This window comes from Cydia strobilella, chromosome 18 (genome assembly GCF_947568885.1).
Source record: "Cydia strobilella chromosome 18, ilCydStro3.1, whole genome shotgun sequence".
In the NCBI taxonomy this organism is placed as follows: Eukaryota; Metazoa; Arthropoda; class Insecta; order Lepidoptera; family Tortricidae; genus Cydia; species Cydia strobilella.
Window position 1 is genome coordinate 8553569 of NC_086058.1, and position 17513 is coordinate 8571081.

The 17513-nt window shown below is 37.2% G+C and overlaps 1 protein-coding gene across 2 annotated transcripts in view; it reads left to right on the forward strand.

Moving 5' to 3' along the window:
* Positions 1–17513, forward strand: part of LOC134749755 (tyrosine-protein kinase Src42A) — a 98293-nt gene that overhangs the window by 52353 nt on the left and 28427 nt on the right. For both annotated transcript variants that reach the window (XM_063684783.1, XM_063684782.1), the window contains exon 2: positions 12511–12632. In XM_063684783.1, coding sequence (XP_063540853.1) covers positions 12511–12632 — 122 coding nt within the window. The remainder of the gene's footprint in view (positions 1–12510; positions 12633–17513) is intronic.

The window sequence follows — 17513 nt, forward strand, 5'->3', positions numbered from 1 at the left end:
ACACTTTCATAGGTGATTACGTTTGGTTATCGCCGCGTTACAACCGTTACGTAATTTGTAATGTAGATGATTTGCTACAGCTAGATTATATTATATTATGATTGGTCGTATCAAGAACTTTGCTAATAAAAAGCTAAAGGAAAGATACATAGGTATATATCCTCCATAAATTGTTAGCAGCGTCCGTAACAATACGGCAGTAACTCACCCATCTATGTAATAATGTTTTACATTATTATTAATTATACTTACGTATGATTGGTATAAAAATCGACAACGTTTCTATAATTCTTTGATTGAGGATTAAGGACAGGTGTCGCTAAATCTATGAAAATGCATTGTTCTTATCATCGCAAAGGCGAGGTCCTCTTGTGAAAGAACAATACAACAGGTTTATGATTTGTTTTTACTTTTTATGAGTGAAAAGAACCGCCTCATGCATTCGCGGAGCTCCGATAATAATTGCACTTGCGGATGTTTTCATACAAGTACCTTTTCGATACTATAGTAGTATCGATAACAGTGGCACGACATCAACCGTTATCAAACTCTATTTTAACAATAAACTGATGTTTTGCAATGGCTCGTGCCATGCAAGAACGTAAACATTTTGGTTCCCAATAACCCATTATACTATTCAATTCAGTCCCAGCTCCCAGGTTTACCTTTTTTTAGAGCTTTGTCAGCTTTGTAATATTATATAGTACAGTCGCCATCAGATATATGGGAGCGGCCGAGGTGCTCATAAATATCTGAACACGCCTCTATGAGGGCTATCGTTTTTTTGCTCACCAGTTGGCGCCTCTGTTAATGGTGGTCCAAAAGACTAAAGAACAGCTGTCAGTCATTGAAGTGACAAGTGACATTTGACATTTCGAACTATGGAAAAGACCACCATCTACACTAGCGCCCCTAGCGGCGAATTCATACGCGTTAGCCCTCATTGTCCTATTGTCAAGGTGTTAGAGTGCGTGTTCAGATATTTTTGAGCACCTCGGCCGCTCAGATATATCTGATGGCGAATGTACGTACAACTTTCGTGACAAACATCGGAAGTTAAGTACTTATTTAATAAGTAAATTGTAGGTGTTGTAAATCATGTGGATTTTAATCAAAAAATATTATTTATGTCCTGTTTTTATACGTTAGTATCGTCAGCGCTCGCTTGTGTATGACATGTACGAGGGGTGCCTTTTAAGTTGTGTCGTTTGTAAAATCTAGAGACAATTTAAAGCTCAAGTACTATTTATTATTTTTCTAGGAACTCGCTGTGATATTTAATACACTTTTTCATTCGGTCGATCCAGTTTTGAAACCACTCATTCCAATCCGAAGTTGGGGCTCCAATTGGCCGTTTTGTATACGTCTACCGCCTCTTCTTGGGTTCGGTACCGTTAACTACGAGGACATTGCTTGATTTTACTAGGGAAAGCAAAGAAATCATTATAGCTCAAGTCAGGGCTGTATACAGCGGGTGGCCGAGAATTTCGATATTTTGCTCTTATAAAAACGCAATTGTTTGCCAGGAGGTGTGTGAGTTTGCATTTTCATGGCGCAGTACGATACGATGTTTGTGGTTGATTTTTCGGAATTCACTTATAGCTTCTAGTAAGCAAAGTGTGATATACTAGTCAGGGTTAACTGTTTTGTGATATTCTAACCCGATAGTGGCAACGTGTCCACTTTTAGCGACAAACTAGGTGACCATTTTTTGAAGTACTTCTTGAGTGTATGACTTATTTGGTCTGTTTCGGCTCGTTTTAGAACACTCAGACGGTGGATTGCTGTTTGGAATCTGGATCTTAAGCATGAATCCGATATTCATCACCACTGACAATGTCACAAACGAGTTTTGAATCTCCTCTATGGAATTGTTGTAGAGTTTTGCGGCACCATCTAATGCAAGCCGTTTTTTGGTCGTCAATAAGCAAATGTGATATCCGGCGAGAGTTTTTTTTTTACACCTAGCTCTTCAGATAAGATTTTTTAAATGGTTGTCCCTGAAATGCCTATAGAAGCTTCTATCTCACGGTATATCACATGGCGATCTTCGACGATCAGCTGCCGTACAGCCTCAATGTTTTCTTGGTTTTTTGCGGTTTTCGGACGACCTTCACCCAGTCTGTCACTGAGACTAGAGCAATCGAGTTAAAACTCCAAATACCATCGTTACACAGTCAGAAAGCATGATGCTTTGTTAATGAAAACAGTAGTCAGTTTAAATGTAAATATATTTTTTCTTTTTTATTGTGGGACTTACCATATTATTACAGTCTATAAATTGTAAATACAGATGTCAATCACAAGCGCAGTAGTCAGCTCTTCAAAGCACAGAAGTGGCGTTAAACCTCATTTAAAGTTATAGAAAATTGTCAAACGAAAATTTTCCTATGACATTTCCATTTTCACAAATGACTTGTCAACTTTGACTCGACGCTGTACTAAAACGGTTCGGTCAATCATAATTCGTTTATTTGTTTTTGAATTCTTAATTCAAATAGTTTGATACGATGGTAGTTTTTTTTTAAAATAATTGTGAGAGATTTGCAAACGACAATAAAAGGCGGTCCTCGTATTAGTGCACTGCCTTATGGGAATATAGTTCAGATCAGGAAACCTCTACCAAATTTTAGTTTGTTGTTGGGCATGGTACTGGGTCTCCAAAACTGCCGGGAGACAGCGGCGCCGGCCATCTGCTTCAGCGGAATGACGTCATCAAAATGACTCCCGCCTCGTTGCGAATATTGCATTTTGCACCCAAACTATGCATTGCACATACACGTGTGGGGTATTAAACGAAAGCCAATAAAATATTTTAATTTCACTAATACACTATGTACCAAAATATACAATAGTTTAAGAGAAAAGTGGTTTTTCATTGTTTGTAGCTCCTAAAATATAATTTATTTTTTATAAATAATGTATTAACGAATAATAATATATTTAATAACCTTTCGTTTGATATAGCACACGTGTATGTATGACTCATTGTATAGTTATAATTTAGATTTTGCAAATTTCGGCAGCGGTCACATGTATGACGCCATTATTTGTTACTCAGGCAGTATAGTTTGTCTCCCAGCAGTTTTACGATCATTTTTATATTGCTAATAACATACTTATGTGTAGCTTATGCGGATTATCCTAAAAATGACCAATTTCGATTTTTTTAACTTTAATGCATTTGTTCTAGCAAATACCTACATTTTGATGCAGAATTGTCACATTTTTGGTTTGATTTTGATTATTTTGATATCATTGTATGGCTTGAGACATCAGATTTAATTTTGAAGTACATTGCTTTAAGGTCCCACTTTTGGTTTGGTTGATAAACCCAAATAATCGTTTTTTTTTTGTCATTTTTATTTATTTTTAAATTTCTCTTAAACTATTGTATATTTTGGTACATAGTGTATTAGTGAAATATATAATATTTTATTGGCTTTTGTTTAATACTCCACATGTGTATCTGCAGTGCAAAGTTTGGGTGCAAAATGCAATATTCGCAACGAGGCGGGAGTCATTTTGATGACGTCAAACCGCTGAAGTAGATGGTCGGCGCCGCTGTCTTCCGGCAGTTTTGGAGACCCAGTACCATGCCCAACAACATACTACAATTTGGTAGCGGTTTCCGGATCTGAACTATCTCTTCGACCGTTTCCCATAAGGCATAGTACTACATGTCTTGCTGTTGCCTGTTTTGTTGTTGTTTTAAAATATAAGTATTCTAATCGTATCAAATAAATCACATTCAACTATGGAAAATGTTATAACCGATAAAGGGCCACATTTGAACGTAGATTAATTCTAATCAGTATTATAGTTGTTGTTTCTTGACAGTTTTGCGCGTCGCATCATCTGCCCTTAACTGGACAACAGGCGGCAGTTATTTTTAACGACTCATTGTAGACTTTGCTAATTGTATAGTTTTGCACTACTGGATTGCCAAATGTTCCGTCTTAATCGTATCAGAGGTTCCTTTTGCAGTGCCCGGTAAAACGTGCGGTAAAGTTCTCTTCTTACCTACGGCATTGTCTCACAAGGAAACTTAATAATTTACCACTATACGTGAAATTTTCCTACCAGCAGCTTTAAATAGAACTTTCATATTTATTTTTTTCCTTATCTTATTAGCCAGTATTATACAGGTACTTTTCTCTGTCAAGTAAATGCTGGAAAAGCCAAATCGGAAGTAAAATGAGAAAAGTGAAAATCGTACATGGATTTTTAAAACATTAGAAACTTCCACAAAATATTTCTCAATTTACCCATTTGTTATTGTAAAATGCCTACACGGAGTAACTATTGACTCCTTCGTTGATGTATCATCGTCATCTTTGTTTGACGTGGAAGTCCTGATTCCAAATTCAGGCTATGTCGCAATTCGTATTATCGTTATCGGTTATATTCCAGTTATAGCCCCTGCAAATTTTGCGATAACCTTTGCGATTAGGTATGTTTTTGGTATTAGAAACAACCTATTTTTCGGGATTCACTTATAAAACCTTAGGTATAGGTGTGTATATGTATATATTGCTGACAAATGTTAAACTTTGGATATTTAAAAGTTTGGTACCTTAATAAACATGCAAAAACAGATTTAATTCAAATTTAGTATACCTGCAATTTTTTTTTAACCTAGACAAATACCTATGTAGAGAACTTAGTCGTCAAGAACATGTCAACGTTTATATTTCCCATTCCGATAATCATTAAGAACGTACATCCAAATCAGTCTTAATAAATAGATTATTTATGTAGGTACTGTAGTAAAATCCATCGGTGCCAAAAGGAGCAATCCTTGTTATATATACTTTACTTGTGGCGGTACCATACGCTGCTGTCGAAAATACCGTTTGTCTTATTATGTTCAATGGGGTTTTTAGCTCGGCCACGTACTTAGTCATAGTTGCAGATTTTTATTCATAATCCTTTCTCTACTCTACTAAGCCATTTTTTCAAGGTTTGCACTTAACAGACTTTTAACTTTCGGCGATGGCGCAATTATTTTTCATTTAAACGAGAAGAATGAAAGAAGATTTCATTTGCGGAATTTTTATTTTCCTTTTATACCCTTTTTTTCGCATTGCACTGCACCCACCTTTACTAATTTCTGTTTGGCCTAGTGGTTGACTGGTAGAGAATGCCTCAAGGCATTAAGTCCGCCTTTGGTACTTGTTCTTGTGCAATAAAGTTTAAAATAAATAAATTATTTTAAACCTTGATTCATTTATAACCGAAACCTGGCCTGATAATGCTTTCTAAAATGTCTTAATCTAATCGATGAAAGTCCATTGCAATATTTTTTTACAGAATAGTTATTAGGGTATTAGTATTACGAGTGACCCCGTGTATGGAGAAAAAAGTATTATTTCGGGCACAGTTATAAAAAATTACGTCATAATGCCAATAAACAGTATTTCAAATTATTTTGCAATCGGGATTCATTTTCTGCCTCCGGATTCATTTCAAAGTTTTCATATAAATATTGTTACGTTTTGTATGGTCTGCGGAGTATATCTATGTATTGTCTCTTTATTAAAACTTTAGCTAAAAAGATATACCATTATTGTGTCGAAATAGCATGGTAAAGGTTCATATTCAGGGCCAATAAATAAATAAAAAAGTACTAAAATAGAAACATTCTTTTTTTCACAATGTCCATACATTTTACGAAAGCTAACTAAAATCCGGAGGCAGTAAAATTAAACCTAAAAATGAAATAAAAATACGTGCAATAATTAATTACTAAATGGCTCATTTTTTATCTGGGCCCCCTAAAAAAATAAGATAAAATCAAAAAGTAAAAATGACCTACCCTAGTAGTTATATTATATCACCGCTATAAGTAGGTAGTGGTATTCGTTTTTATAATTCCTATTACTAGCTATTAATAACCGTTTAACGTTATAATTTTACGGCATGATTCTATACAAAGTGTACAAACACTAGCTTTTGACGCTTGATAAAAAAGCAGTTCTCCCACGTTTAAGTGCATAAGGAGATGGCGATTGCCGTAATTACTGAGCGGAGAATGGCACGCACTTGCGATTAGCTCCTGTTAATTGTAGATTGCCCTACACGTGTACGACATTGTGCTCCGTGATGATACTGATGATTGACATGTTTATATGTAGTTTAAATATATTCGTTCATTTTACAAAGTAATAACGCGATTTGTAGTGTGGAAGATACATTTCCTGTTGATTACGTTTATGTATCATTTTCAGTCAATATATTAAATATCAACACAAAGTGCCAAAAATATGTACACCCTAACTCAATGTACAGGCAAACGGACGTGAATACATATTTTTGGCACTTTGTCCGTGTCGATATTTAATAATTAGCTTGATTGAAAAAAATCAAGTTTTTGCAAAATGTCCATAGGTATAAAGCAGCAGTAATCTTGAGCAATACTATGAACCTAAACCGGTATCTAAGCACCATGTGAACTTGATCAATTACCGTTAAATATTTCGATTTGGTTTCATATGATTACTCGTATAATCTGAAGATTATTCCTTCTTACAATTTATTCAATCACACTACGTAGCAGTTTATTGCACATACGAGTATATATTTCCTTTCAGGAAACTGCACGTATTGCGCCATGCCTGCTTCTCAAACCAAATGCATACGTCTTAAATATTTTAGTTTAGAGCATGAAATATACACATATGCATGGCACACTTCGTAAAAAAACCTTCTAAATTAAGTCTGTGTTCAAAAAAAAAGATTGCTGACGCAGCCTGTTCCACGTTGCAGAGCCTGTGGGCCCTATAATTAGATTAGCCTGCAAGCCCGGAGCGACCAGGACTGGCTAAGCGAAAAAATAGTGCGTTCATCGGCATGCGGGGTTTATTGACCGCGCAACTTGTATCTATTACATATGTTTTGTAAAATGTTAGCGAAAGTCGAGAATTAATTCACCTTTGTTGGCGCCAGTTATCGTCGCGGGTCAAAGGGCTCGATGACACTGATTATCTAACTTCAGAACCAGTTGGCTAAAAATATGTTGAGCGTGGGTGTAGGATTTTATACCGCATTTAGTTCATAGGTAGTGGTAAATTATACATTTCTTTTCTACCTGCAGTTAGATGCTGTTGCACTTTTGACCCGAACACCGAAATCTACGGTTAAATGTGTTAAATCTAAGTTATTGCATGGTTTAACACCTGATTATCCTAATTATATTTTAAAATGTTTTTTTTTTAATACTGGGAATCTTAAATCCTTGTGTGTTTAGAAACTTGTGAAGTCGCACTGGTCGTATGTATATATTTCACATACAAAACTGTGGCTTTACGAAGGTTGGCACTTTTACTCGCCTTTTCTTAAAGTCTAGACAATGAAACCAGTCGTGTTTGCACAATGCTATTTGAACTTTCGAAAATCTGCAATTGAAACAGAAGAATAAATACAGCGACAAATTAACGTGTGTAGACAAGCTATGTTTAATGTTACCCATGTTTGATGTACTTATTCTATTAGTATAAAGTTTTCTATACTAAATCAAATATTTATATGTTAGTAATATTCTAATATTTGTATTTTTATTCGCTTCCTGTGTTTTGAAGACTATTCCCATTATTCATATAGATTTGTACATTTCTCTGTTTTTGCAATAAAGTTTGAATAAATAAAATTTAGCAAACCAAACACAAATGTCGAAATGACAGATATAGACAAACAATTATCAAGGGTTTATTAGACTTGACGAGCGTTTATGAATAACGCCACACAAGTCCTAATGAATACAAGGTCTATCCGATAATACTTACATTTTCTTAATATCGTCAGGTGACAACCAAAAGTCAGTTACTAAAAAATAATTAAACAAAAATTGACTCTTCTCTTCTTCAGTCGGTCCCTCAATGCTGAGGATCGTGACATCATATCCTTCTGTTGAAGATCAGGTTCCTCCATAGGCTTCTATTCTTCGCCAAGCGCATGGCCTCGTGCAGTTTAAATTGACTTTATTTTGTTACTTATATGGTTCACTATGGCTATGAACTTGTGGTGAAAATAAGTGAGTTTTGAGTGTCGTCTGACGATATGTATGTGTACCTATCATCGCATTGCGTTTCTCTCCAAAAGGAATCAGTTCCACAGAATTCAAGTTCCTAATTAATGAGTGAAATCAGAGATAAGATAAAGATTTAAGAAACTGATCAAATATGTAAAGCCTATTAGCGACAAGGGATGTGATAGCCTTTTTAGAAACTACTTGGTATTTGTATCATGTCATGATTCAGATGATTTCTCTCGCTGTAAGGAGGCCAAGGTCGCTCCATCTGTCTGGTTCGCTGTCCGCTCCGTAAATATTTGCTGCTGCTGTCTCGCGCTTACTTCGACCAAATATCCTACTTTTCTATCTTTGTTTATTTTACGAGTTTCCTGTTTCTTGACGAACACTGACTTAATGCCAACCCAGGTTCATGCAAAAAGTTTTCACTAGGGATTTCTCAGGTTTCTCTTAACCCACCCGTTTGTCACGATATATCGTCGTTACTCCCCTACTCCGCATTTTCGCTACATTCAGGAAAATCTATGTTATTGGCAACGACGTTACCCTGCGAGTACAGCTTAGCATTGAATGAGTTTAATATTAAACAGTATAACTCGGTTGAGAAATATTATATTTAAGTATTCTAGTTTTCTTTCCTTGTGTAAATTATTTCAGCCATGTCTATTCTGAAGGTATTCTCGATGGTAAAACTCTATGAATAGTAAGTTTTCGCTGAGAAATATTTAATTCCAAATAATATTTAATTTATTCTAGTTTTCTTTCCTTGTATAATTTATTTCTATAATATAACATTTAAAACTTTCGCGGTTTAAACACATATTAAATCACATTTAGAAACGGGTCTATCGCGAATTTATTTTGTTACCTTTATTTACCGCCGTTTCGACACAGGTTTCACTGGTCGTGGTCGCGGCTAACAAATAAAGGTAACAAAATAAATTCGCGATAGACCCGTTTCTAAATGTGATTTAATATGTATTTCTATAATGTTTATTCTGAATATATTTTTGACGTTAAAAGTGTTAAAACTCAATTATCCGTAAACACGGTCATACCTACCTACTTTTATGTAGCTCCACTCATATTGAAATTATCTAAACAAGTTACCTTTATACAATTCATACGTGTCCAATCCAATTCTGTATGCCTATCTTTCACACAAGGGCCTTCAATTGTGTCAGCTAGTGACCGTTCTAAGGTCCTTAGGACGCTCTTAACGCGTGACGAGGCCTCTGGGGTATTTATAGACACAGGACGATGAGCCCTTTTTACTACACAGCATTTTATAGTTATTGCTACATTGATTGTAAATTTTATTTACACCCGTTAAATACAAAGTATCACAGAGCCTTCGAACGCTTTTGCTATAACTTACCTATTAATCCATTGAGTAACGACTATATTTATTACCGTCCTAAAACTGCACCCGTGGCAGAAAGTTCCATCCTGTCTAAAATTCTCGGTACTCTGTTCCGGTTATTAGCATCAGGTTGAAATAAATGGCTTAACTCTGGGCATGCGCAGTAAGCAGTAACTCATCACTTATCAGACTAGTTTGCATGGGATTTAGGCGTGATTTTTGACGCATTGCTGCTGATTGGCCCACAACATCACTAGCCCGATAACTGCTTACAATCAGGCGGGCATGATACTAACTCATTCAGTGAACAATAAAGCTATATTCAAAATTCTAAACTTACAGAAAGAAAATCAATCAAACTTTACAGATTCGATTATTTTTTGTCATTCGTTCCAAAAATGATTTTTGCGTTGAAGAATTGAAATTCTTAAACGCATTACATCTGTTTCTTTAGTGCACGAGGCCCGTAAACGTGTCTCTTACAGGTGGGCGTAGTCTAAGCAAATCGATGCACGGCCTTAATTACAACCCTGTAATGGACTCATCCTCACTTGTGAATCGGAATAAACCAACGGACAATAGTAATCAATGCCCTCCGTAGATAGTTATCGTCACGAAGCAGGCGATCTTTATCAACATTAATTGCATGATGATCTCATCAGACTGCCTCCTGAAGAGACTGTAGATAGTCAATTTGATGGCATTATATGATCCTCCTGAAGACTGTACGATAGTCAATTTGATGGTATTATATGATAGCGATGCTAAATTAATTTGGGTATATTTCAGTCTGACGATAAAATTTATTAAGTATTTTGAGTAAGCATTTTTTTATGTTACAAATAGAAAAGGAAAAGTGTAGCCGCCGTGCAGGTCTCGACGACAAATAAAAAGACTTCGATTTGAAGTAAACTTATAATCAATACTGCTGCTACTGGTGCTGGTTACTTTACAAGGTACAGTTGACGTAAACGGTTAAAAGTGTAGAAGTGGTGGTAATAGTATGGAGGCTGATGCGAAAGTGATTTAGCTAATATTTAATGTTAAAATGGTAGTCTAAATTTAGGCGCCTCTAATTGGCCGCGATACAGGTTATGTGGAGCGCTCCTATTGGTGCATTTAAATAAGCCTCCGCATAGTAAGCGAGCCCGACGGCTGCGTTTAGCTACTGCATTACAAATAAGAGGTTGCGTTCGCAACAAAAAGCGTTTTAATTCTTTTTCTTAGAATGACGTGGATACGACACCCACGAGTTAGTCTTGATTCTAAGCCCCAATGCTCCCTGGTATAAGACGATAATAAAACTACAATAGGTGATCTTATTGCCTAAAAGCAATCTCCAGGCAAGCGTAACATCCTAACCCCCTTATACATAAATCTTAGCAAACCTCTATGTCCATTTTTAACAAACACAAATTTCAAAAACTGACAAACGATTATCAACGGTTTGTTAATTGTTAGGTTCGACAGAAGTTTTATGAATAACGCCAAGTTAATGGAAGACTTGTTGCAGTCATTTCTTGGTATCCATTTGGGTAACGCATGAACTTGGCCTTTGACGTCACGTTTAAGTAATTAGTTTCAAGAATCCTAGAGAGCTGTGATTCAGTTTTCGACTGACTGTCGAAATCCGTTTTTAAACTTAAGTGAAATCTGTTTTTAAACTTAAGTTGCTTACGAGAATATCATACTAGAAATTTAAATTACCTTGCGTTCAATCTGGTTGCCAATTTTTTTTTCCGTGTTATAGTACAAATATAATAATATTTCCCTATTATTATATAAATGTGACTCGTCGTACCTACATTTGTTTTAGTGCCCAAAACAAAACAAAAATGCGAGTCGAACTTGCGAACCGACAATAACAAGTAAAAAAGTCGAGACACTGGGACCGTGGGGTCCAAGCGCAAAAGTTCTTTTTAAAGAACTTAGCAAAAAGCTCGTCGACGCAACCGGTGACCAGAGAGCTGGCGGCTTTCTCTCGCAGCGCATAAGTATTGCCATTTAGGGAGGGAATGCTGCCAGCATCTTTGGCACAATGCCGCGGGGGCCTTATTTAGATGTTTTTTTCATTTTTATTATTTATAAGTTGTTATTCTTAGTTAGTTTTAGTTTTACAGGATTAGGTTATATGTTTGTGGATAGACGCCAATTATAAACATTTACATCATATGTTAAAGCTATCGTTGTCTTCTGTAATGTCTTGTCAATTTTATACAATAAACAAAATGAGTGGTAAACCTACTAAAAAAAAAAGTAAAAAATATAAAACCACAGCAAGCTACATTTTTTACAAGAGAAATGTAAATTAATTCTAAAAATTACAAATTATGATGCATTGTTCACTGACACTCATCATCATGCTACGAACGGCGACTACAATAAGTTAGTCCTTTCGCCTCGAGTACAGGGAACACACACTGATTGAATGCACAATAACTGTATCTACACGAGGTTGAGTCACCTCCGCGGTCTGCCCTGCTACGACCTTTATCATCTCGTTTACATTCTGTTAAAGCTGGCAGGAGAGCTAACAGTTCGAGTATTTAAACGGGATACTTTCCATGCTACTGCCACCGCTACCGCCTTGTATTGGTTTTGGTTGTATTGAGGAGGGGTGAGAATGGTGAGATGTGCAGTCAATAACTCCTGACAATAGAATTTTCCAGCCGGGACCGAAGCACTATGTTACTTATCTCAGGTCAAAACAAGCCGCTATATTTTTCTTATTAAAGGGCCCACTGACCATCACTCCGCCGGACGATATCGGCCTGTCAGTTGTTCGGAACTGTCAAATGTTTGTTCTAACTGACAGGCCGATATCGTCCGACGGACTGATAGTCAGTGGGCCCCTTTATAAAATATGTGTAAATAAAATAAGATATCCGACAACTACTGGTCTCTATTTACATATAATGAATTCATTAAAGTCTAATGGTGTTATTCATAAAAGCGTTACTGGCCTGAATTGGCTATGAATCGTTCGTCTTTATCTGACATTTTAACATACTTTAACTAAATCAGGCCCGTAAAGTTTTATGATCAAGGGGGTAAGAAGTCTAATCTCATTTTTATTCTTGCATCGAAATTTACTAGTAACTTTCTGCCTTTGTTTCAGATGGTACTTTCGTAAAATAAAAAGGATTGAAGCGGAAAAGAAGCTCCTTTTGCCAGAAAACGAGCACGGCGCTTTCCTTATTCGAGACTCGGAGAGCCGGCACAATGACTTTTCGCTATCAGGTAAATACTTTGACCGGATTGTGCTGCAATGCAAAGATAATCCTAATCTCAATGCTAATGGTGTCAATGAACTTCGAAGAGCCTATTTGGGTCAATTTGACCAAACAATAATAGTTACTTTTATTATTATTTATACTCAAGTTAAATCCTTTTGCGGTCTGTTTCATCATATTAAGTAACATACGATCATAACCCAGAAATAAGTTGGAAAAAAAATAGGTACTCATATATAGAATAAGTAGTTGTAAGTAAAATACTTTGTTTAAAGTCAAGGTATAAGGGAGATTTACTTTTAAAATACTGACGTTTATAATTTAATATTTTTGTTTATATTTAAAAATATTTAATTTGATTATATTTGAAACATGTGTTTGTTCAAGTTACAGTAATTTAATTTAATTTTATTTTATTTTATTCATAGACCAACTGAGATCATTGTTGTTAGTACACATAAAGCTTAAATATATGGTTAGTATTATACACTATATAACGAAAGTCAATAAACTTAATAATAAATTAATTAATAAAAAATTGAAAAGAAGTGAAATTAAATCAAACAAAATACAATAAAAACAAAATTCAATAAAATTAATATCAATGTCACTAAAATATGTTTAAAAATTAAAATTTAAAAATGTATAATAGGTATTATCATTAATTAGAATTAAAATAAAATTAAAATTTTAAAATTTGATAAAATGTCACTTCATACTTCTTACAAGTTTTCAGGTGTCAGTGTAGGTATTGTACATCCCGGTTCAGGTGTATACTACAACAGCGGTTGAGATATGCACAGTCTAAACGGTCAGATATCATTTTCAGAATGCTGTTGGTACTAGCGCGGATCCGGCGCACCAGGGATGTACATCGCTTGCGCATAGTCGTGTGGAAACAGTCCACCCGCGCCTCGGCAAACATCCCTGATGCACTGCAGTATCGCGGCAGCCCCATCAGCACCCTGAAAGCGTTATTGAACTGTACACGAAGAGAATTGTACCGTGCCACTGTGTAGTTCGCCCATAGGCCGCTAGTATATAGGGAAGTGCAGTAAGCCCTGAAAAGAGTGACCTTGACTTGATTAGAGCATTTAGCGAACCTACGGGCGATCATATTAGCTCTAATAGACAATGCTCTTCGCTCTCGTTCAATGTCCGTATCGTCTTTAAGGTCAGATGTCACGATATGCCCGAGATATTTAAATTGTGACACTACAGCGAGTACCTCGCCGCTTAATTTGATAGGTGGGATATCGGATGGGCATTTGTTTCTAACCTTAAAGACCATACATTCGCTCTTTCTGACATTATATTTTAAACCGTGACTACTAGCGTACCGCTCACAGACACCTATCAGCTTAGTGAGCCCACAGGGAGAGGCACTCAGCAGCACCATATCGTCGGCGTAGCTGATATTGTTTACGCATACTCCATCAATATGGCACCCGATGCGGGTGCTGCTGAGTTCCTCTATCAGTGCATTTACATACAGGTTGAAGAGCTTAGGCGAAGTCAATCCTCCCTGCCTTACTCCGCACTTCAACCTGTATGCATCCGAAAATGCTCCCGCCCATCTAACGACATTCGATTGGTTTTGATACCAGTACTTCAGAACTTTATTTAAATCTGGTGGCATGTTAATGTCATTCAGTTTTTGCCAAAGGATGTCATAATTAACCATATCGAATGCCTTCGATAGATCAAGGTAGCATGCGTATACATTTGTCTGTCGGTCTGTGTAGTATTTGACAGTATGCTTAAGACTCAGAATTGCACTTTCGGTCGACAAACCCGATCTAAAGCCAAATTGGTTGTCGTGTAACTTTAGATATTTGTCAATCTGAGAATTAAGCACACTGTCAAACACTTTGGCTACTATGGTCGCAAGCGAAATGGGCCTATAGTTGTTCTTGTCGCTAATGTCACCGGTTTTGTTCTTCACTATTGGCACCACCACAGTCCTCATCATGTCGTCTGGCAGGAAAGCGTGTCCTATACAAAATGTGTACAGCATGGCCAGTACTCTTGGTAGATGCGGTCCAGCATGCTGGAGGTGCTCAACACTGAGGCCGTCATGACCGGGAGACTTACCCCTTGTCATACATTTAATGGCTTTCTTAACTTCATTAGCCGTAAACTTGGTAATTGTCCTCCGGTCATGAGACCCAGTGTCTGCCACCCCTGGCGACTGTGTTGATGCCAATGGTGATTCAACTCGAAAAAAGCTTCTAAACATGTTGGCAATACTTTTATTATCACTGACACCCTCGACGCTCACCGGAAGGCCCGGTTTGGGATTGAGTCTGTTAGTGGACTTCCAGAAACTCTTAAAATCTCCCTTAGAGTGATGCTCACATATAATATCTAGCTTAATTTGGTCTTCATTCTTTTGACACCACTTTAAACGAGATCTAAAGATTCTTTTGCTTGCACGCATCTCCTCAAACACTCTTCCTACTCTAGGTTTGGAGTACCACAACCAAACCTGAAACTTGAAACGGGCTGTCCTATGAGCGTCGCTCACATACCTGTTCCAGCCAGCTATAGGCTTTTTCTTTTTAACAACATTCGACCTTCCACTTACAGTTGCTGATTCAGTTAAGGCGCTAATTATCTTACTGTAATATTCCACAATAACTTTTTTATGACTAGGGTCCGTACAAGTGTGATCACAACACTGACGCAACTCCTGAGGAAAATCAATCAATTTTAATCTTGTGTTACATTCGCTGTTGTAGATTGCCACTTGCTCAGGGTTTCTTTCACCCCATACTATTTTATTTGACATAGTTATCTCCTCACGACTTATTTTAGCCCTTATTACTTGCAAGTCGCATTCCACCACCAGCGGAAAATGGTCTGACCAGACAACGTCATGACGTACGTACACATTCGCAACCGAACCCATTGCCGACACGCTAGTGAGACAGTGGTCCAGCCAGCTCGTCGACCCATGTGCGTCACTTACAAATGTGTACGTACTAGATTGTAAACCCAACTTTTCAATGTCCGCACAAATCCAGCCCTGGTCATCACAAAAACAAGACAGTTCATTATAAAACAAGCCTCCAGGATGTGCATTAAAATCACCGAGTATGTACACCGACTCTGTATTGTTATTGTTTACTATAGCACTTACTGTACTCAGGCAATCCGTGAAGTAATGACGTTGACTTCTACATCTGTGAACTGACTAATGTTACTCATGCCGTGTAAAGGGCTACCAGATGTCGATGTTCTATTTCAAGGTTATTGCACAATAAAAACAACTAGAAATGGCGGACTTAATGCCTTAAGGCATTCTTTACCAGTCCACCATAGGGCGAAACACAAATTCTCGAACGAAAGTTATTGAGGTAGAGAGAGCAAGAGAACGTGTCATGCGTTTGCAGGGACAACATTAATTCCTGACCTTCCACTATCAAACATCGGTTATGTTAGAAAGTGACAATTATGTACGTAATATGTACTATTATATATTCTGCGACAGCACGTAACAGATGTATGTCTGACAACCCTACTCGTACTCCAACAAAAAGCGACGCCTGCGCGGCTCCAGCCCAGTCTATTTAAAGAGTTACCTTAAATGTTCTAACCAGGCGTCTTACGAACGTGTTCATAGGCTCTCGTAGGATCTATTCCGATGCTAAACCGGTTCAAAGTTTTTCTAAAGCTCCGGAACGGGCGTCGTGGGTACAAAGACAAAGTACTTCGTGGTATCGATTCAACCTTAGTGGTGGTAATTAGTTGCTAATTGATATCATAAGTATACCTAATAACAGAGAAGAATAGGAAAAATCGTATGTCCCAATTGCCTATAAAATTGCCTTTACTCTTTAACAAGCCGAACGTAATTTTAAGAAGTTTAAAAGGTGAAATCCCCATCTGGTTATTATAAAACCTTAAAACATAAAGAACAGAAATAGAATCGAATTATTAAAACTATCTAACGTCTGTAAGGTGTAATATACATGTCTTATTCCAATTTAATCCAACCAACTCATGGAGCTGTATTTATGCTAATACTTTTATGTTACGTTGTAATTGTAATTCGATGCAGAGTGCGCGCCGGTTCATGTGATGCAAAACGACATTGACGGACAGCCGCGCGGGACGTGCGCGGGCATTGTCTCTATGGCGCTTGGCATGTCCACCGTATGTGCTTTTGAAAAATTGGACAATTTTATACTTTAATCTCATGCAATAAAGAATATATTCGAGCTCATTTTCAAATGCGCTTACGGAACTATGTTGAGCGCGGCAGCACTGCGTTTTGTATGTACGCCGGGTGCTGAATAGTGACGTCATGTGGGGCAAATTTAATTGAATTTTTAACTGTGTACGCGAAATTACCACGAGCTTTTTTTGTTATCAGTCGTGTATCTTGGTGCCAAACGGCTAGGGAAGGAAAGCAAATGGACACTGTTTAGTCCGTGCTTTATAAAACTACGGACAGCCGCACGAAACATGCATGCGGTCGTGCGTTAATAAGTTATAATATAAGTATGCGGGGTGCGGGAGAAGTAGCGCCCAATTCGAGTACCTATCTGTTTGACTTTTATAACCCCATAAATAAGACTAACTGCGTGGACTATAATTTATGGAACTAAAAACAGTGCTCGATAATTTAGTCCACGCAGACATAAGATGTCCTCCCAAATATATCTATCTGTCAACGGCGACACCCTGCCAAACTAGTTTGATAGTTAGTTATTACGTGCATGAGCGTGACTTGATACATTCTATAGCTAGAGGGTGTTAGTGTTTGGCAGGTCGTGTGTCAAACGGCCAGGGGTGGGTAACCAGGGCCACTTGTAACACGTTTTGTTCTAATTTACGCCCACCACTTAAGGCTTCAACTGGCTTGTTTCTTTCTGATTTGTTA